This window comes from Cebidichthys violaceus, unplaced genomic scaffold, assembly GCF_023349555.1.
Source record: "Cebidichthys violaceus isolate CVI_PGR_0920_01 unplaced genomic scaffold, fCebVio1.0.p SCAF_20, whole genome shotgun sequence".
Classification (NCBI taxonomy): domain Eukaryota; kingdom Metazoa; phylum Chordata; class Actinopteri; order Perciformes; family Stichaeidae; genus Cebidichthys; species Cebidichthys violaceus.
Genome location: NW_027176373.1, coordinates 632,574 through 654,119, shown reverse-complemented (window position 1 = coordinate 654,119; position 21,546 = coordinate 632,574). Strand labels below are relative to the sequence as shown.

Sequence of the window (21,546 nt, the reverse complement as noted above, 5' to 3'; positions counted from 1 at the left end):
TGTGAGAACCAGAGCGGTAAAGTCGTAGGTCCGACAGGTAAACAACGAAACTCACGATAAAGCTCTGTAACGCCGACAGGAGCTGCAGATCCAGCTGATCATTCTCTAGAGGTGAACACACCCGACATATTGTCATTTCACAGTGTTAGCATTCAAAAAAGATACAGCTACAGCCGCTTGAATCACTTATCTTTGCACTTTATTTATTATTTTACTCTTGTTAAAAACATATTGGCGTTTCTTTTATATCTGGTCCTAATGCATTTCTGTCTTATGTAAGGCAGTTTTGAATGGCCTTGTTGTTGAAAGGTGCTCTACAAATAAACTGGCCTTATTGATCCAGTCCTGCTGATTTTGGGCACACACACACACACACACACACACACACACACACACAGTAACAATGTGTTCCTGTTGCTGACTGAGGAATGTGTTCATTTCCTCTTTGGTGTGAATGTTTACTGACTGGACTTTTTTTTTTTTAAAACACACTGAGAATAAAAGACCTGGAGGGAAGGAATGTGTGTGTGTGTGTGTGTGTGTGTGTGTGTGTGTGTGTGTGTGTGTGTGTGTGTGTGTGTGTGTGTGTGTGTGTGTGTGTGTGTGTGTCTGATGATGGAGATTTTTTTTTTACCTGTGCTACAATTTTTATTTTTATTAGTTTCAAATATTTTCTTTTTCTATTTTCAATTACTCCGTAAAGCACTATTTAATAACTCCGTTATAGAAGCGGAGCCCCATAAATTAACTTGATTTCACTTCATACATGTTGGAGACTACGAGTGTCTGTCTTCGTTGTCTTAGTTTGAAGTACTTCATTAACTTTATACAATTATGTTCATTTAATCCAAACCAACCAACCACAGCTCTGTAACCAAGTTCCCCCAAAACATAAAAACAAATGAAACCTCAGAATTAACCAGAGAAATGAATGAGTCCAAATCACCTGAAAAGTGCCGGTTCAACACACAACTTCATGTTTCTTTCTTTCCTGAAACCAATAAGAGTTCAGTATCAGAAGAAGTTTGCTGCAAAAAAGTCAATAAAACAGTTAAAGTTACAGATTCAAACACATGAACAGGAAAGTCATTCATCTTTAGGTATAACCGATAAAGGAGAAAAAATGACACATCAAAAGACTAACTGGATTTTTATCTCAGCTCTTGAAAAGAAAAGACTTTTTTTTATAATCACAACTTTTATTCTCTTAATATTTGTGTTTGTTGCTGTGATAAAGCCCCTAAATAAAAGCTCAAAAGGTGAGAGTAGGTCATCCACGTCTCTTCATTATTCATTCAGAGATCATTAACAGATCTCTGCCTCCATCTTGTGCTCATTGTAAGGAATCACAGCTTTAGACCAACTGTGAGATCATTTCAGGTATTAAATCCGCAATTTATATACAATAATCTCATAACTATCTAATAAGTAACTATGACTTTTATTTATATTACAACTTAATCATTGTAATATTACTTTTCTCATAGTATAACACTTTCTTAAAAACTTGTGACAGCTATTCATAATATCAAGACTTTTGTCAGAATTATGACAATTTGTATAAAATTATGGCTTTATCCTCAGAATATTATAATTTACCATATATAATTGCGCCTCCAAATTACAACTTTAAATTTGTAACAATACAACTTCTTTCAGAATTTTTTATTTTTTGTTTATTTTAAAATCCCAATTTAATCTCATATGACTTGTATTTAGAAATTCAAATTAAAACTTTCTAAAATCAATACTTTATTCTCTTATTACAAATATAATTTTTTTAACACAATTTAAAATGTTCTATGTGATCCTCTAATCTAAATCTGCCGTGAGAACACAGCATGAACATAGCATGAACATTACAGTAAATGTTGCTCATTCATCATAGAACAGCAGAAATGAACCCAACTTCGTTCAGAAAGATTTTAACAAAACAAAACCCCACTCAGGCTTTATTAACAGATTACTTTTATTATAAATATACAGTGTTAAAATGGAATGGTACCTGACACTGCCAGCCGTTTACCGCTTATAGAAACTAAAATATGGAACTGGAGTTTGTGCTGCAGATCTGCAATCATCAAATCACACAAATGCAAGAACACAGAGCGTCAATCAACAGATCGAGTCAAATGCCTCGCAGACACTTTAGATGACTGTGATTCTACCAGAAAGAATCCGTTCTCTTCAAAAGTTCAACACAGTTTATAAAGAGGAAAAAAAACAACGTATGACCGACTTTTTAAAGTTCTTTTGTTTCGAGGAGGAAAAAAAAAAAGAGCAAAAAAATGAGAGGAAATGGTGTCAAGTGATAAAAATGAGATCACAAGAAGATGTGACAAACATTCATTGGTTCATAACATCCAACAGTTTAGGAAAAAAGGTGCAACATGCAGCATTTTTAACATCCACTTCTCACTTTTACAGGATGGAAAAAAGCACTTTTAGTGCCGATGGTTTTCCAAATTCAGACTACATTTCCCATGAACCCTTCCGCCGCCTCTACATCTCGCGTAACTTAACCGTTGGCCGGACAAAACAAGACATCAATTTGATCTGTGTGATGGACATCTTCCCCATTCTATCATGTTTTATAGATGAAAGAATTAATGGAAAAATGCTAAATTTCTATTCCCTTTAAGTCATTTCTTTTACGCATAAATGTCAAATTCACTGGTTTGGAGTGTACAAATCTGCTGGAAGTCTTCGTCTTTATGACACTAAACTTTTTATAGACTGAATGATTAATTGCACATCGACCGATTTTGAAAAATTATTGTTTGTCTCAGTCATTTCACAGCATGGTTTCATGACAAAGTTCTTCTTTTCTTTTCTGTAATGATTCCCAGATGTTAAAATGTCACATGTAGCACCTTTAATTTCATCATTGATCTTCATGAATGTTGCTCACCGGATGAATCGCATCACTGAGGGCTCTGACGGCCACTAGGTGTCGAGTCCTGTAGGTCCAGTTTGCTCCGGGAGACGCCGCGGAGTCGAGCGAGCGTCCTGCGAGATAATCTCCCCCTCATGCTTTCAAACAAGGGATGGAGAAAACACCACACGACAACAGGAGCCGTTGTTCAAGTCAATGGCATGAAGGCTAACGAGCAAATGGAACTTTCATTTGCTTACAAATCACAACGCCAATGTTCACTTTTAAGTATCAGGCACTTCATTTTTAAGTACTTTACATAAATGAGCAGTGCCATTCAAGAGCGATGCTGAAGTAGTGTGCAAAACACTGGATATAACAAATCTGTTTGAACATGCATAACAAAATGTAAACATTTAAATCTTTAACTTTATCAAAGGAAAGGAAAAAAAGAAAAGAAATTATACCTAAAGAAACCTTTACAAACGTAAGCTTAAATAACCAAAGAAGAAGAAAAACATACTGGTTTTAGTCCAAACTAGAAGATCTCCACATGTTGTCATCAACATAAAAAATGAACACGCAGGGGTGGGAAAAAAGTTTAAACTAAGTAAGGCAACAAAATGTTCAGGAGAGTCAGACGGAGTCATCAAACTGGTCCTGTGGAGCTGTGGTTCGACTGGAAAGCTCCCGACGTATAGAATGTTACACATGAAAGCAACAGTTTGCACAAAGAGTCGTCTAAAAGGAAAACGTGTGAACGCCACACTCGAGGGGTGAAAAGCCTGCCGCTACGCAGTGGAGCTAGAGTTGAAATGTGGAGAACGGAGAGCACTTTCAGATTTGTTCACAAAAATATTCAAGGTGTTGCACTCGGTTTTTCACACAAAAAAAAGTTCACGCCAGTTTTTTCAGAAAGTTACATATATCGTCGGCGACTCTGTGGTTGTATGAAGGTAGCTGGACACCTCGAAGAACTTACAAAAAATAATTATGTTACACTTTTGACAGGACTTAATTTGTGAAACTTTCCCTGGGTCTAACAAAGCTAATAAATCTTTATTTTCACAAAGCGTTAAAGGTTTAAAGCGTTAAAAGTATTTCCAAAACCAAAATTGCAAGAGCAACTTTGTCAGGAATGCAACAAACAGAGTGCTTATCGTAAGCTACAAACGTTAGCATGTGTGGCTAACTAGCTTACTGCTGAACCTACAGAAGCAAGCTAGCCCAGCGTCACTTCCAAGGCCAAGAAGAATTTTATCAGCCAACTAGAATATTTTTGCAGGGTTGAATAAAATAAAAAAAAAGCCCTTTTCACGATAGCGTATCCACTGTGAAGGAGAGTTTTAAATTGACAGGCGTAGCAACAGCTTATCAGGGAGTTTGCGAACACTTTCGATGGCGTAACGGTGTCTAACGCCTCTCTTCGCGGCTGAGGAGGGGTTTGTACGGAGGTGTGAAAGTAGGTGGAGTTTGATCTCAAGCGTCCTTTTTCTAACGTACAACCGAGTGCAGTAAAAGTGTGGGCCGTCCTCCCCATTTTAACGAATTTGAGTTCTAAAAAAGGAAACAAACATGCTGCTGCTGCTCTTCTTCTTCGGTGGTGGTACATAACCGCCACCGAGCGGTTTCTCACCCAACAATCAAGTGTGAAAGCTCGGAGACAAACACTCTTATCTTCAGCCGCAGGTGTACAAACTCTTTTCTTTTAAAGCACACTGAGGCCTTTACTGCAGGGCAGCACTGCACAACGGACTGAGCGCGCTCAGAAACACGTCGCCTTAATAAATAAAGGCTTACAGACAGGATGAAGCAGAGCGAGACCCAAAATATACATTAATCCAGCTGTGAGAATATCAGACTTATTGTGAGATACATCCACTCTCACTGTATTGATGATTGTTGTCAAGAAATAATCACAGATGAGAAGTATTTCGTCTTCCTCTCGTTAAAAATAAATGACCGATAACATCCTGAAATATGAATGACAACTGTCACTGGTGAGGTCTGGTGATTTCTGGTGGAGTTACATGTGCTTTGGTGCTTCTGCGCAGCTATGATCTACCGAGGATACATTTCTCGACTCATGCATTCATTCACAAACAATTCGTCTCACTCAAAGCCAACCGTCCGATAAATCCGAATAAAACTGCAAATATTTTCATTACAAGTCATGTTATCTTTTAATTTAGTTCTTTAAAATATTTTCTTAAAACTCTCTGGACAAATAAATCTGCTGTGAGAAATTTTAAACTCTAAAAGACTAAAAGACTGATGACCTTCTGAGACGAAAAGAATTTGCAGCTTTAACCATTAAAGAAAACAACAATATGGCTACATAACTAAGAATAAACAGCACCAGTTAATTTCGGTGTCGTAGCTGATTCCACTATTAAAATAACAAAAACATTGGCAGTAAGATGAAATAAAACATGGCAAATATATAAATATGGAAAAACAAATGAAGCACGTGGTACAGTAGGTGTGCAAATCTGAAACCGACCGAGACGAGTGGAAGGAAAAGGCTGCGGTTAAAGGGATACCTTGACATTTTGATTTTCTTTTTTTTTTTTTTCAGCTACATCGGGTTTTTGTCACAATATGGTGTCGGTGTTTTTGTGTTGGCACTTTAGATGAAGAAGAGGATTGGTTTAAAGTGGGGAAACGGCAACACGTTCTTTGGTGAATGCTTAAGGTTTGATTTTCTCATTTTCACTTGGCATCAACATGAGATCTGTATCTGGACGTACGCGTGGGAAAGACTCATGGAAGTGCAGCACAACGGACATCTGTGCGGTTCGCTTTCTTGCCCGGATTTAGAGAAGACCGATACTACTCTCATGCTTGCGCGCTAAATATACAGTATAATTAGCCTAGCTTAGCACAACGAATGCAAAGAGGGGTGAAACAGCTAGCCAGGCTCTGTCCAACAGTCACAAAATACACCTCTAAAAACGCACGGATTAAAATGTTTACATCTTGTTTTGCTTTTTTTATCCGAATAAAAGCTATTTAGGGTTTTGAGTCAGACTATTTCTTGACTGGGGCTCCAGGAAGTCACTGCTCTCAGCAAACAAATGGAACATAACTGCCCAAAATGACCACAACTTGTAATTTTTACACTTATTTTGTACAGATTAAACAAACGAGTTATAAAGTATTAAAGAGTACGCTTTTAGAGATGTTCTACTTCCCAAAAATGTCAAAATATTCACATAATAAAAACAAACAAAAAAACCCTGACACCGTTTCTTGATATCAGTAATATCAGGAGTAAAGCACAACCGTGAAGTATCCAGATTGCAGGTTGAAGGATAATTCTGGTGATATTCTATATTTTTCTTATTGTCAACAAATTTAAGGAAAAGACACAAACCAATATTTTTCTGGAATTTAAGAAAACAATTTTTTAAATTCTTGGAAAAACAACTGAGGTAGTCTGAATGTCTGGGCTACATGTTTGATCTCTACACACAATTCTTCTACCTGTGCCGATTCGTTATCGGTCGAACGAGTGGTAGTGATGAAGGCGGGACGACGGCGCCAACGAGTGGCCACAGTGGTGTTAACAAGGAAAACAGCTGGGCTGGGCATCGGACGTTCACTTTAATCATTAGTGCTGTGTGAACCGCGTCAGCATTTTTTTTTTTTTTAAACCTCTTGATTTAAACCTACATTTTTAACAGTTTTATTCAGACAAGTACAGCTGCTAATATTTAAGACAACATTTAAAATTTGATGACTTTGGCTTCTTTTGTTAAAAGTGTTGTGTTTCAGTTCTCCAACGTAACAGAATCTCAAGTATCGTCTCCACACCAGTATTTCAAAAGGCACCCAGCCCTGCCGAGGAGTGACGGGAAACCTAACAGGTCCAACATCAAGGTATCTCTTTAACTGAATGTATTTGAAGCCAGCGATGAAACAGATCGCCGGCCATTTAAGGCACATATGTGTAAGTTTATATATTTTCATCTAACGAGCAGGACTACAGAAAGGCTTCACTCAACGAGCTATAACGTGAAGACTGAGGAGCTCCAGATAACATCTAGACACTTTATCAGAAAATAACTATCTCTCTACAGAAGTAGAGTACAATTTAAAAATGAAACTATCAAACTACAGTACACGCTAGATGCTAATTTATGAAGTCTTGATGCATAGCATCACGCATAGATAGAATTGATTTATATTTTAAGTAATATGGATCTTTTTCAACATTCCACCGAAACATTGAATAGTAGAGTTAATAGTGTTATGGAGGGTTATGGCAGTGTTTAAGAGTCACAGTCTCACACCTCTGTTTCTTTTTACCTTAAAGAAACATAAATGAACAGAGAAAGAAGGAGAAACTGATTTGTGATTGTCATGAGTCTCAGTGTCGTCATTCCTCTGCAAAGTTCAATCAACGACGTGATCTTAAAAAAAAAAAAAAAAAAAACGGAAAAAAATAACAAGGAGACAAAAATGGGAAACAAAGACAAGTTGTGAGTTCAATTGTTCTCAAATGTGAAGCAAAGAAACGTCCCTGCTCCACATGTTCAGGCGTTAACCTGAGCCGGATCAACCGCTGAAACATCCGGCATCCAAAACCAACACCAACCCCCACGGTGGAAACAACTTCCCACATTCCAAAAACGACAAATCCCCAATTTATCAGACAAAATGCTAATATCAACAGAGGGAATAAATGCTAAAAACAGTGCGTGTCAGTGCTTGAGGGACCGGCTCTCTTCAGCTCTGCTGGACCAGGACCAGAGAGGTGGGGGGGATCTTTCTCCTCCTGCTCTGACTTCTGTAGTTTGTTGTTTCTCTCAGTTTCACGTCGCTCTATTTCAACCACCTCCTCCTTTACTTCTTTCATTAACGCCACTCCTCCCTCTCCTGTCTCTGTGTCGGTCCTCGGGGTTTCGGCCATGGATACCGGTGGCAGAAATTTACCAAACCTCGTCCCGTTCAGATCGTCCTCAAATTTCACCTGGAAGGGTGGCAGCCCGAGCAGGAAGGCCCTGATCCTGCTAGGGGAGCTCAGGTCCGCGGGTTCCTCCTGGTTCTCCATCTCCACATCCTGTTCTCCTCCTCCGTCACTTCCTCCAGAGCTGGACCGGCCTCCCAGGCTGAAGCCCTCGGCTTGCTCCGTGCAGCCAAGTCTGGGTCTCTTGGATGGCGGTTGGTCCGTGTTCCCGTTGATCGTTGCCAGACTCGACTCCGGCCCCTCCGTACTGGGTCTCTTAGCCGTTAAGCGTTTGCTGAGGTTGAGAGGCAGCGCCTGCTCGGGGGGAGGGGTGATGGGAGAGCAGGGGGGCTTGGTGCTAAGGTCCTGGGACAGAGCCTCCGACAGTCGGCGGGTGAAGGTCTGGAATTGAGACGAACCCAGACGAGTCCTCATCAGCTGGCACACCTGAACGCTGCAGTCCAGGTTCAAAGGCAGGACCCGGAGAGGGGGCAGAGGAGGCCGGTTCCTGGCGTCCCGGCTGCCTCCTCTCTGGGCTGCCTCGTCCACGTTACACCCCGAACAGTGGTTGTGCTGCTGGTGCTGGTGGAGCGGGTGGGGCTGAGGCTGGAGCTGGTCCCCGCCGGGATGAGGCGTATTCGGGCTTCCACTTTTGGGCTGGAGTGTGTAGATGGTCGGGTGGTGCTGGGTCGGGTCCTGAGGCGTCAGGGCCGGGCTCTCCGGGCCTCTCTGGAGGCTGATGCGGTTCCTGAAGACATCCAGAGGACAGACACCTTTGATGGGGCTGAAGCCGCCCAGAGATCCTCCAACGAAGTGGCGAGGCAGAGTGGACAGGAGGACACCTGGAGCGGGAGCCACGGACTCCCCTCGGTCCGGCATCGGCTCCTTTGGTTTGGGCAGGAAGGGGAGGAAGGGGGCTGACATGGGGGAGAGGTCGGGGGTGAGGGGCATGTTGACAGGGAGGATAGCCGGATGGACGGGCTGCAGGGAGGGACGAGAGAAGAAGAACAAGGCGGTCATGTATAGGCTTTATATTTATGAATCTCTTTTAAAAGGCTTCAACACGCATCTAATAAGGATAAAGATATACTGATACTAACAAATCACAATAACACTATTATCACATTCATATTGTAGCTCAGTCTTTAACACAGTGATATTACGTGAAGGTCCCATCAAGCCTACGGGTGGTGATCGTGTCACAGGACAGTGGTGGAGGCGTTACCCTGTGCGTGCTGCTGGGGGCCGGTCCACCGTCCCCTCGGACCGGAAGCGGAGGACTCTGCTGCTGAGACTCGGCTGATGCTTTGGCTTTGGCCTGCTGCTGAGCCACCATCTTGGCCTGAGCGATGAGCGTGGCCTTGTTGCGTGTGCCCGGCGGCCGGCCTCTGCCTCTCTTCACCACCGCGGCGCCGTTCGGGTTCACGATCTACTCGGAGAGACGAGGATCAGCGCTCGTGTCTAGTGTCTTTAAGCCTTCGCTGGGTTTGTTCGTGTCTTTAGGCTGTTGCTGTTTTTTTGTGTATTTTTCTCTTTTACTGTAGTTGTACTTGTATCCTGTACATGTTACTTATTGCTGTGTACATATACTGTGCAGCTCATTGAGTTTACCAGCAATGAAATGTGCAATATCAATACATTTCCCTTGCTTTGCTTTCTTTATCTGGGCCGTATTCACAAAAGGACTTTGGCTTTCCACAAAATAAAATACTCACTTGTTAGGTATCATAAAGGCAAGTGAGTGTTTTTCACAGTCGACGTAACAAATGTTCTAACAGGGTAGGTCTTCATACAGTGCAGCAGACATTTTACCTGGAAATCCAGCGATGGCCACGAAACCAGCTTTATTTATTTAACGGCGCTAACCATCATCTCCACTGTGGATTGTTTCGACTAGTGGGTGAGCCGATTGGATCTTTATTAACTCACCACCATCAAGATATATTTTTTAAAAGTTATTATTACATCAATCTTCCAAAACATTAGACCAAAAACTTAATAAACGGCTAAAGACAGGGCTGACACAGTCTACGTTTAAGAGTTTCTCATAACTTTTAGTCTTAGGATGTTTTGTGAATACGACCCCTGACCCGTTTGGATGTTTGCAGGTTTTATCAAGACAAACTTATTTAAAAAGAGGTGCATTCCGATATTGCTTCCAAACTTATCAAGAGTCATGACGTCACAGCGTTTCTTTAAGATGAAGAGCCCACGCTGGCAAAAACACAGTTCTGAATGAAAAAACGTGTAGCAAAAGTAAACAGAACAGGAGGTAAATTGAGTTTGAAGGAGTAGCAAAGTCATTACATGATTAAAACAAAGCATAATAAAATGAACTATTGTGGACATTCGGTCCGTCACTTACAGCACGAGAAGCAGCGGCGGGGGTTGTCATCTTCTTGTCCTTGGATTTGGGTCCTGGTTTTCTGCCTCTCTGAAGTGGTTTCCTTCCTCTTATCCCTCTGGGTTTCAGAGGCATGGGGGATTCTGGGATTTTGAATTCTGCTGCTACTCCTGTTGCTGCTCCGAGGTGCTCTTCATAAGGAAGCATCAGCCTGAGACACACACACACACAGTTACAGGATGCTAAGTGCATGTACTTTTACATTTGGACCTTTTGAGCCTGAAGGATTTTGTAGGAGGGGTTCATGTCTGACCTCTCGTAGTGTCTCCTGGTGCAGGTAGCAGCACTGGTGCTGCCGGGGCATCCTCCCAGCTCGTTATAGACTATTTTCCAGAGACGGTCCAATGTCACCTGTGACACACACACACACACACACACACACACACACACACACACACACACACACACACACACACACACACACACACACACGATCAGCTTTGAAATTCTGAAATCCTGCAGAAAAGTAACGCGTGTTTGCTGTGTTCACTCTGAATTGGAAAATTTAAGTACCATTAAAAAAAAAGGGAAAAAAAAGAAAGAAACATTCAATGAGTAATCATCATGAAAATGGATGAGGAGCTGAATTAAGTGTGGCCGCAGCTGGGACGTATTTTAGGATTAGTCTGTGTGGGCTGAATGCAAATTAATTACAATGAGAAACGTGTTGGTTGGAAATGATTTGGGCTTTTTTTAGCATGCGAGTGGTTGGGTGTGTGTTGAAATAATTACATGCATTATACAGTGTGTCATTAGGGGTGTAACACTATGTTGTAACATGCAGTATTGTTCAGTACAAGGCTCAGCTCAGTACAGAACGATTGAACAGGCCTTTTGTTGTCAACAGAGCCGCACTGAGCTGAAACTATACCGCCCGTTTCTGTACCGTCTGCCTGTTTACATCGATTGTAAAGCTGGGTTTTCTGTGGGTTTATTTACTGTAAACGTCTTAGAAATGACTGACTGTCACTGAATGCACATACCTATTTTCGAAGTGGCAATCTGAATTACAAAGGCCTGTTTACCAACCAAAACAACACATTGTGGTAGGGCCTGCTCTCTCTATTTGTTTAGGGTGTAGAGTTGGATGTGTATAGAGGAAACAAAAGGCTACAACCAGCAGTGAGTTAGCTTAGCTTAGCATAACGTCTGGAAATGGGGAGGAACAGCTAGTCTGGTTCTGTTCAAAGGCAGCACAACCCACCAACACGCTCCTGTTAAGATCACTAATTAACACTTTTTATATAATTCGTTGTTTTATATAATTTGTTGAAATTTTAAACAAAAATAACTAGCAAAACGGCTAACGGTTCCCCCTGCTCCCAGTCTTTATGCTAAGCTAACTGGCTGCTGATGCCAAGTAAATATTTTGCGTTCAGACATAAGAGGGGTTTCAATCTTCTAATGCAACTCTCCACAAAGAAACAAATAAGAAATTCCCAAAATATCAAACTACTGCCCTAGATAAAAGGTTAAATGGGCTAAATAAACTGAAATAACTTGAAGTGACTCACCCTTTTGTAGCCTCCGAGCCGCTTGACCACAGAGTACATGAGGAAGAGGTCAACTAAGGAGAGAGGAGGCGGACATGTTTAAACTTGGCAGCACGGCAAGTGGAAACAGATGAGACATGCAAATATGAAACACGGCAGACAAAAGTTGTAACTCTGAAATAAAAGCACTCAATTTGACTAAACAAATGTTTTCTGATAAAACCTGTAAAGTATTTTATTCTCCTGCTTATAAAGATCCAGATGAAACAAGCCCTCCTGACTTAATATTATTAGGGTTTGACTGCAGCTTTAACATGATGAAACATTGAAATGTTGAAATGTAGTGAAATGTTCATGATCCTCAGGAGAAGACAGGGAGCAGCAGCACCACTTCAGATCAGGATTCCTGCTGCCACGTATTTACATAATTAAACACACAAAGCGTCTGGCAGCTCCACGATTAAAAACTTTTGTATTCACTTTATCTAAAATCTAAATTATAGTCAAGATTCCAAAGTTTCCCTGGATATTAAATATAGTATTTTATCAGTATGAATATTTAATTGAACTTGATATAAGTATAAAGTAAATAAAGATACCATACAAACATTACATTTGTATTTCTAATAAAAAAAGTGTTCACATTTTGAGTTGTGGTATTATTCTGCGTAATGTATATTTGTATTGTTATATTTTGTCAATCAGCTAACATAATAGTTGATGGTGAAGGCATAAAAAAAGGCTGAACTTGAAATATGACTAAAAAGCAGATAGATATTATAAATGTAGGAGCTGTAAATAAAAAGCAGAAAAAAAAAGAAAAGAAAAAAGAAGTCTGCTTCCAAGTGGCTTAAAAACCTCATTTTGAAGAAGATTTTCTGCTGCTGGTAAACTGTGAAAGAGTTTCACCGCAGAGATAAGATACGAAGCCTGAGCACAAACAAGTGTGATCGTTAAACCAGTCGAGCAGGAGTATTGAGCTGCAGCCGTCCACAGTGCCGCTTTAATCAGCTGTTGTTTCTGAGATGTGATCTTTTATATGACTTTATTGTTGATATGATTTTATTAATCTGCTATCTTGTGGGATATTTTTAGCGTTTCTGATTTAGGTTGTCGGTCTGTAACTTTTGGCCTCTTGAAAAACATTGTTAATCTCAACGGGGCAATTCTGGTTCAATGAAAAGGTAGAAAAGAAATGTTTTCGGACAGATTTAGCCAGAAGCATGATGAGGATGAACTGAACCCGTCAACTTCTCCTTTAATTTCTCTAATGTCAAGAGCGCCGTTTAAAGAGAGAAAGAACAAAATACAGAAGGAAAGGAAGGCTAAAAGAGAGAACGTACAGAAAAGAAAGGTAGAAGAGAAACAAAAGAAAGACAGGAAGGACAGAAATACATGAGAAACAAAAAGACAATAAGAAAGAAAATAATAAGAAAGAGAAAAGAAAGAAAGACAAAAATATAGGACAGAAAAAAAGAGCGTACAGATAAGAGAGAAAGAAAGAACAGATAGAGAAAAAGAAAGACAAACCACAGAAGGAATAAGAAATAGACTAGAGAGACTCACTCTTCTTGAAGCCGAGGTTGGGGACTTTGTGGATGGGCGAGCCGAGGCGTTCCATGTAGGCGAAGAGCTGATCCAGGAACAGCTGCTCCTCAGGGTCGGGGAGCCAGCTGCCCTCACAGCCGACCTCCACGCTGCCCATCACGTTCTCCTGAGAGGAGACGAGTGTTACAGCACAGACAGGAAAAGACTAAATCAGTTTACACAACAACACACAGAATGAAACCAGAAATCGTCGGGCGTTTTGATTCAACTCGGGAGGTCGTCTTGAGGCTGTAGTCGTGTCGTTCAGTAAAGATCCAGCGAGATGGTTTCCTTTACCATCTTAAATACACGTCCACCTTTTACATCTAAATGAACTAGAATAAGAATCTACCATAGCGGCTGTACTTTGACACAGCAGCGCTTTGAGCTAAATGCTAATGTCAGCATGCTAACGGGGGCGTAATGAACATGCGAACATGCTGCATTTAGCAGGAATAATGTTTACCATGTTTAGTTTAAATCTTAGCATGACAACATAAACAAAGTACAGCTGCGGCTGACTATATTCTGTATTATGCATTTCTTTGCTTCTTGTTGAAAGGTGCTTTTCTCACCTTTATTGGTATTCAACATGTTTTGTTGCAAGTTTTTTAACTTTATAACACTTTATAATAAAATTCTACAGAGAGGCTTCAAACAAACCTGGTAGTAGGTTTCTTAAATAAACACAGAAGATACTGCTGTGAAAAAAAAAAACTTAAGCAACACAGACTTAAAAAAATACATAAAAGGAACAAACCTTCATCCTCTCAATCCAGGACTCTGATTGGCTGGAGTTCGGGGAGTCTTTGTCGTCTCGGCCTCTCCTCTTGCGAGGTCGCCCTCGAAGACTGAGAGACGGACATCCTGCAGAAAAAGAAAACGCAACAGAAACTCGTGATTCTAAGTACTTTGTAATTATTTCAGAGAGCTACAGACGTCTAATAAGGGAGTTCGGAGGCGGCATCTAAACTTATTATATTGAAATGCAAGATAATCAAATGATTAAATATACTGTCCCAATACCAACACAATATGAAAAAGGTAATAACGGATTCAGCATGAATGCTGTCAAATGACAATAACCACATGTGTGTGTGTATACATATATATATATATACATATATATATATATATATATATATACATATATATATACATATATATATATATACATATATATATATACATATATATATATATACACATATATATATATATATATATATACATATATATATATATACATATACATATATACACATATATATATATATATATATATATATATATATATATATATATACATATATATATATATATATACATATACATATATATATATATATACATACATATATACATATATATATATATATATATATATACACACACACACACACACACACACACACACACATATATATATATATACACACACACACATATATATATATATATATATATGTATATAAATATACACACATATATACACACACACACACACACACACACACACACACACACACACACACACACATATATATTTATTATATAAAATGTGTGTTATTGTATCATATTATCTGAGCAGTGGAATACAAGAACTCTGGTAAACTGAAACAATGAAAAACTAAATATAGAAATAACAAATTAAGATGGTTATAAATACATGAACCTGTCAATACAAGTTGTCCGTTTTGGAAAAACTGGAACAATTATATTTGTTTTTATATTCCTAAATAAAGTTTGATCCAGTATCTTTTTTTTTTAAGATTTATATTATCGTCGAGTATCTGCCTCAATGGTCCAGTGTGGTTCAATCTGTGGTATCGCCCCTCGGTGGACTGGTTTTCTCTTAAAGCACTCACTGAACTGCCAGGAGAAGCTGGCGCTCTCCAGCGTCGGGTGGTTGAAGGTGTCCCTGCAGTACATCAGCCGCGTGTTGGGCAGCGCCTTGACGCCCCCCAGGGCCAGCAGGTGGAGGTCCTGCAGCACCGGCCCCCTCGCTCCGTCCTGGATGCGTCTCTGCAGGGAGCGGAAGCGGCAGTACTGCGGGTAGCTGAGCACTTTGATGCCCTGACTCTCCACCCGGTCGTCTGAGAGGAGAAGACATGAGACGCATGAACCAAGCCTACTTCTGTCGATACGTTCAGCATGGCGTCCATCTTCACTGCACTAATTCCATCAGTGGTTGGAGCGGTTTCACTTTTTTGACTCATTATTTTTCATCTTTGTACTTGCCTCTGTTCTTTTAACAGCTGTTAAGCTACTGTCAATGAAACTTCCTGCGGAGATGTTTCACATTAAAAGCCGTCCAGAGGCTCAAAGGACATAATCCCTCCCTTTTCTGCTAGACTTTTATGGTGAAACATCTACAGGAAGTGTGAGGTTTCTTTGCTAGGAGCATATGAAATGATTGTAAAAATAGAAGCTGTTAAAATGAATAATTGACTGAGAACAATATCTCTGTACTTCATGCACCAACGTTAGCTTATTCAGCTGCTGCCACACACATTAGCCAATCACTGTGGGGTCTCTGGGTGCGTTTGATTCGTGGGTTTCAGTAATTTTCTTACTCTCGGTTTTGTCTTTGAGCGGCTCGCTGCTGCTGTTGCTGCTGTTGTTGTTCCCGTCGCTGCTCTGTAGAGGCTTGTGGAGGCCGTTGGTCCCGCAGGGCAGCGGCTTCAGGCTGCCGGTCCAACCTGCCGACTCGGCACACGCCCACTGCACCAGGTCCTCCACCCGCACCACCATCTTCCTGGACACCGCCAGAACCTCATCCTAAAAACCCACAGAAGAGGTTCAGTCCATGATTAGACTTCTGTTCTGGATGCGCTGTTGTGGTTTTGTTTTCTTGAAAAGTGGGAAATACTCTAAACCAACACATCAAAAAGAATATTAATTAAGAATATCATGAATTCTAAAGATGGTAAAAACACTAAAACATGCGACTACCTAAATTAACGCATGCGTTAATAATTAAAGGCTTCGCCATCTACTTGACAACTTAAATCACGTGTCTTCTGGTAAATAGTATGATGTCGGTGCGGCTTTAGAGAAAAGAAACGTCTTCCTGTGGTTTCGCTGACTGACAGCAGAAATTGAATGAACCAAAATAGTTTTTGTGTCTGCTCCCTGGGAAGAAATCAACAGCGTTTATATGTATTTATTATTTGATTGCATTTCCCCGCCCACCGCAGCGAGTGAGGCGAATCTACTGTAACGAAACAGGCGATCTCAAAGTCAGACTGGGAGCCTCAATCAATCAATCAATGGCTACGGTTAATAAAATCAGAACCCGTATATATACACATATTTGTGTGATTTAAATAGATTTCTATGCAGATTACGCTTTAAGCTTTCTCCAGAGGAAACTAAACATAATTTAAGTGGTAAGAGAATTAACAATACAGATGTTCACATAGTTTTTCCATTTTCTATTTCTGCATTTATTTCACTCGTCACTGTGTAAAGTTCATCTTAAATTAAGACTTGGATATCCGTCAGCACATCTTGTCGAGAAGGCTGTTTGGCAACAATCTGCATGGATTGTTGTAACAACTGTCAACAAAGCATGAGGAAGGAGAACGGGCCAGAAACCAAACAATGAGGACTGACAACAATGGAATAACTTTTAACTTCAGCACGAATAGTAAGTCTGGTTTTGGCTCGTTAGCAAATAGAAGGGAAAGACGATTCATACGCATGTGAAAGCGTGAGATGTGGGGCAGAAGCATTTAACAGATGAACTGTTGAAGTTTAATAAAAGATTCTTAGATTCTTGTCTGAGGAAGCACTTCGTCGCTCTGCTCCTCCCAAACGTTCACCTGCTCGTTCATATTCATGTGAAGGAGAATGTTCCCAAAAGTCTTGATTGGTTTGCCGGTGAAGTCTTTGACCTGCAGAGTGAGAGAGCCATGAGGCTGAACCTGCCCAAATAAGGATTCATTATGAAACGTGAACGGCCGTGTGGCTGAAAGCAGAAAATGAGCTTAAACTAAACCTTACATTTTCTCCACCATTTAAAAAAAAATAAAGTGATTTAACGTTTTACACTTTTCACGGCCGACGGCAGAAATATCTAAACATTAGAGCACTTTTTAAAAAGGCGAAACGGTGAATTTAGCCTTTGGTTTATTAAAACTTCTCCAAGTACGATTTAATACTATTTCACATATTCACTGTCAATCTAACTTTAGGGGGATAAAAGCCACTCTGCCTGTATATGTAACATAAATGTAATTTCTTTTCTCTCTTGATTCTCATTGATTTTATATATTAATATATTATAAATCATTACATATTTTAATTATATAATAAATACCCCTGCAGTCTACAAGGTAAAATTAGCTTCAACTCAACCAACCACAACATTAAAGTGTCGCTTATATATTGAAATAAACCAATAATAATGATCAAATAATATAATACAGACGGGGGCCATTTTGAGTACTTTTACTTTTAGTACATTTAGTTGCCAATACTTCTATACATAAGTCACATTTCTAACACAGGACTTGTCTATGTAATGGAGTATTTTTACAGTGTTGTATCGTTACTTATACTTCAGTAAATGATATGAGTAGTTGTTCCATGGCTGCATGTGATGCAACATTTCAAAATAAAGGAGGAAGTTTATGAGACAGAAATGCTGGACTCATCACTATTTACTCATCTGTGAATAATTGGTCATTGTAACCCCGGTTTCCTCTCTTCTCTCCTCCTTTCCATCTGCATCTAGTCTTTGTTTTTGTTTGTGTAAAATGAAATCTGACCGCAAATATAAAGCAAACAAGCCAGGGAGAGATATTTACCGAGAATCTAGGAGCTAAACAGTCAAACTGCATTTGTCCTTATTTACTTAAGAACCACACAGAGGGTCTGCTGAGTTAATATGAAGGAAAAATAAGTTAGCTAAAGAAATATTACTGGATTATAATCATTGATGCATCACTTTAATGTAGCAGCTGGTAAAGGTGGAGCTTAATTCGATTCATCTATAATGACACATCATAATGTATTAGTTGGTTATACTTTGTATTCATAATCTAGTGAAGTAGTGGTGTAGTAGTATAAAGTAGCTTAATATGGAAGTACTCAAGTATAGTTTTGATGTACTTGTCCTTTACTTTAAGTACAGTACTTGAGTAAATGTACTAAGTTACTATTGAGAAGTTAAAATTAGCCTTTGTTTTAGTTTGACTTGTAATATTTTGGATGCAGGACTTTGTACACTGTGGTATTGCTCCTTTTTTTTTTGACTTTTTAAAGCTCTGAATACTTTTTCCAACACTGCAGGCCTGTTGAGTTTCTTTTTATCCGTTTATGGCACAAGTGAAAATGTTTGACACGTGATGTTAAACAACTCATTACATCCACACTGTATTTCAGCTGACAATGTCAGCCTGTTCAGATAATATTGGCACAATGCAAACATATTGCAGCTCATTTACGTCTGCGGTCTAAAGTGGAGCTGAAGCAGCTGACGTCTCCTCCCAGAACCACACACACACACACACACACACACACACACACACACACACACACACACACACACACACACACACACACACACACACACACACACACACACACACACACACACACGACCTCCTTTGTGCCAGATGTGAGCTCATTAACATGTGAACAAAGTTAAACGTTTTTACATTAAGTGGCTCTGCAGGAGTCATGAATAAACATTTTTAAAGCTCAAGTATTCTAACTAAGGCTACGTCAACACTATTGTTAACAACCTTAGTTTGAGAACTCCTTCCTAGTGTGGAAGTTAATGTAGAAGTGACAACGGTACTTATTTAGAAGTCAGTTAGCTTAGCTTAGCATAAAGACTGGAAACAGCCTGGCCATTCAGATATACATTATATTACAGATTATAGGTGTTGTTCCTCTGTTCAAATGTTGTAATGTTGATGAATGCTTTTAATGTTATAAGTGTGTAAACGCTGAACATCCTTCAAGATAAGAAAGAAATCTTTGACATCAAACTTGATAACACTTTTTTTCTAAATTAACTCTCCATATAAAAGGAATGATTCCTGTGAAAACACTTTCAGAAGGCTCAATTTCCCACCAGGAAAATAGAAAAATCTATAAAGAGACTTCAACAGTGGAAATATCCAAGTTTGAAATGTGGAAAATTTAGTTTCAGACACGCCATTATCAAAGATTTACATTTGGGTAACGCATTAGTCCCAAAGGGGGAATTTCATGTGAAAGCGGAGCTGCAGCCTGCATGTGAACTGTGTTAATCAAAAACATCAGCAGCAATACTTTTTACTCTATTCATGTTGCGTTTGAAGTCATTTTACTGGTTTTTGTTTAATTCATATAAAGCAGATCATTAAATGATACCAGACCACAGAGAGCTGAGATGCAAACCAACGCTTTGTTCTTTAGTGCTCATTAATGCTATTTGCATGAGGACAAAGGGAAAGAGCAGTTTCTGATTAACAGGAAATCTTTGAGTAAACCTGTTTAGGTGCTTCGCCAAAGATGTTTGGATGAAAGAAAAAAAAGAGAGAAAAAAGGGAGGTAGAGTTCCTATGACACGATTATTAATAGATGCTCTTAAAGCATTCCCCAGATTATATTTGGGAGACGTTCACTCCCATTAACAGACCGCAGAAATTGCAGAATGACGTCACTCTTATTTGTCATGCTTCATATTGTATAAATGCTCATAATGTAGGTGGTACTTATGAATACTAATCCTCTGGTTTTAGTAGAGGACAGTACATTTACTCAAGTACTTCATACTTCTACTCCACAACACTTCAAAAGCAAATAATGGACTGCTACATTTATTTTGAAAAGGGAACATTCACAAGCGGCCGAAATGGGTTTCCTCAGGAGGGTGGCTGGCATCTCCCTTAGAGATAGGGTGAGAAGTTCGGTCATCCGTGAGGGACTCGGAGTAGAGCCGCTGCTTCTTTGCGTGGAACGGAGCCAGTTGAGGTGGTTCGGGCATCTGGTGAGGATGCCACCTGGGCGCCTCCCTAGGGAGGTGTTCCAGGCACGACCAGCTGGGAGGAGACCCCGAGGGAGGCCCAGGACCAGGTGGAGGGACTATATCTCCAAACTGGCCTGGGAGCGCCTCGGGATCCCCCAGTCAGAGCTGGCTGATGTGGCCCGGGAAAGGGAAGTTTGGGGTCCCCTGCTGGAGCTGTTGCCCCCGCGACCCGATCCCGGATAAGCGGACGAAGATGAATGAATGAATGAACATTCACAAGCTAACAAGAGAGGATTGTCTCTTATCTAGTTCACCCTCAATGATATAAATGGGATGGACAAAATAAAAAAGTCTTCCAGGAACTTTTGTTTTGTCTCCAGTATGTCATATCCTGTGCAGGATATGGCCTTATATAGAAGTTTGTATACGTGTGTGTGGTTTATTTCTGGTGTAGTTGAAGGAAAATTAATTCAAGCGTGTGTAATAAAAATATAAACAGTGCACTACAGAATTATTTATATAAATAAACGGAGGAATAAACATGTGCCTGAAATATCCGTCCACGTAGAGAGGAGTCCACGTAGAGAGGAACACTTTGACCCACCTCTCCGTGTTCCCTGCTCCGCCCCTTCGGCGTGTCCTCAGGCAGGAAGTAGAGTCTGGCGCTGGCCAGCAGGTGGCGTCGTGTCTGGTCCTCCCACAGTAAGGTCACCTGCACACGAAGAAGAGAAGAAGAACGCGACGTCATTTAAACACAGTTGGCTGAAAAGCTTTGATTACTGGAGTCTTCGGATCCACATTTCTTGTGATTTAAAAAATGCATTTAACTAAACATTTTTGTTACATAATAATAATAATAATCTTCTGAGTACTGAGAACATCCTGAAACACATCTGATCTGATTAGGCTCAAAAATGCAAAGCAGTCAAACTGAAAACCAGACAGTTACACAATGTGCAGACAGTTTGTGTCAAAAGATAAAAAGAGTTTCACAGGAACGTAACCAAAACTTAACCTACAGGACTGTTAAAGCTAGTAAAAACTGGGAAAGACTTGTGTACTTTACAAGTTGTGATACCCAGAGATACCCTCAGGCAGTCTTATGGGTCCCTTACATTATTGTTATTATAATATTTTGTCACCTTGAAGGAGACGTCAGAGGCAATGCTGGAGAGGTCAGGGAGGCAGATATGCTCCGTTTGACATTCACTGCTTTAAGAATTATAGATAAAGTCTGAGGCTCAGTGGTGCTTTGAGCTTAAATCAATA

At 40.0% G+C, this 21,546-nt stretch overlaps 1 protein-coding gene across 1 annotated transcript in view; it reads right to left on the bottom strand.

Moving 5' to 3' along the window:
• Positions 1-1,957: 1,957 nt before the first annotated feature.
• The window catches only part of zgc:77151 (uncharacterized protein LOC337153 homolog), a 33,471-nt gene continuing 13,882 nt past the window's right edge, over positions 1,958-21,546 (bottom strand). The window contains exons 3-12 of the mRNA XM_068716661.1: positions 20,882-20,989; positions 15,887-16,091; positions 15,179-15,406; positions 14,071-14,177; positions 13,290-13,437; positions 11,745-11,797; positions 10,484-10,581; positions 10,192-10,381; positions 9,052-9,255; positions 1,958-8,807 (exon numbers count right to left, since the gene is read on the bottom strand). Coding sequence (XP_068572762.1) covers positions 7,566-8,807; positions 9,052-9,255; positions 10,192-10,381; positions 10,484-10,581; positions 11,745-11,797; positions 13,290-13,437; positions 14,071-14,177; positions 15,179-15,406; positions 15,887-16,091; positions 20,882-20,989 — 2,583 coding nt within the window. The 3' untranslated portion in view covers positions 1,958-7,565. The remainder of the gene's footprint in view (positions 8,808-9,051; positions 9,256-10,191; positions 10,382-10,483; positions 10,582-11,744; positions 11,798-13,289; positions 13,438-14,070; positions 14,178-15,178; positions 15,407-15,886; positions 16,092-20,881; positions 20,990-21,546) is intronic.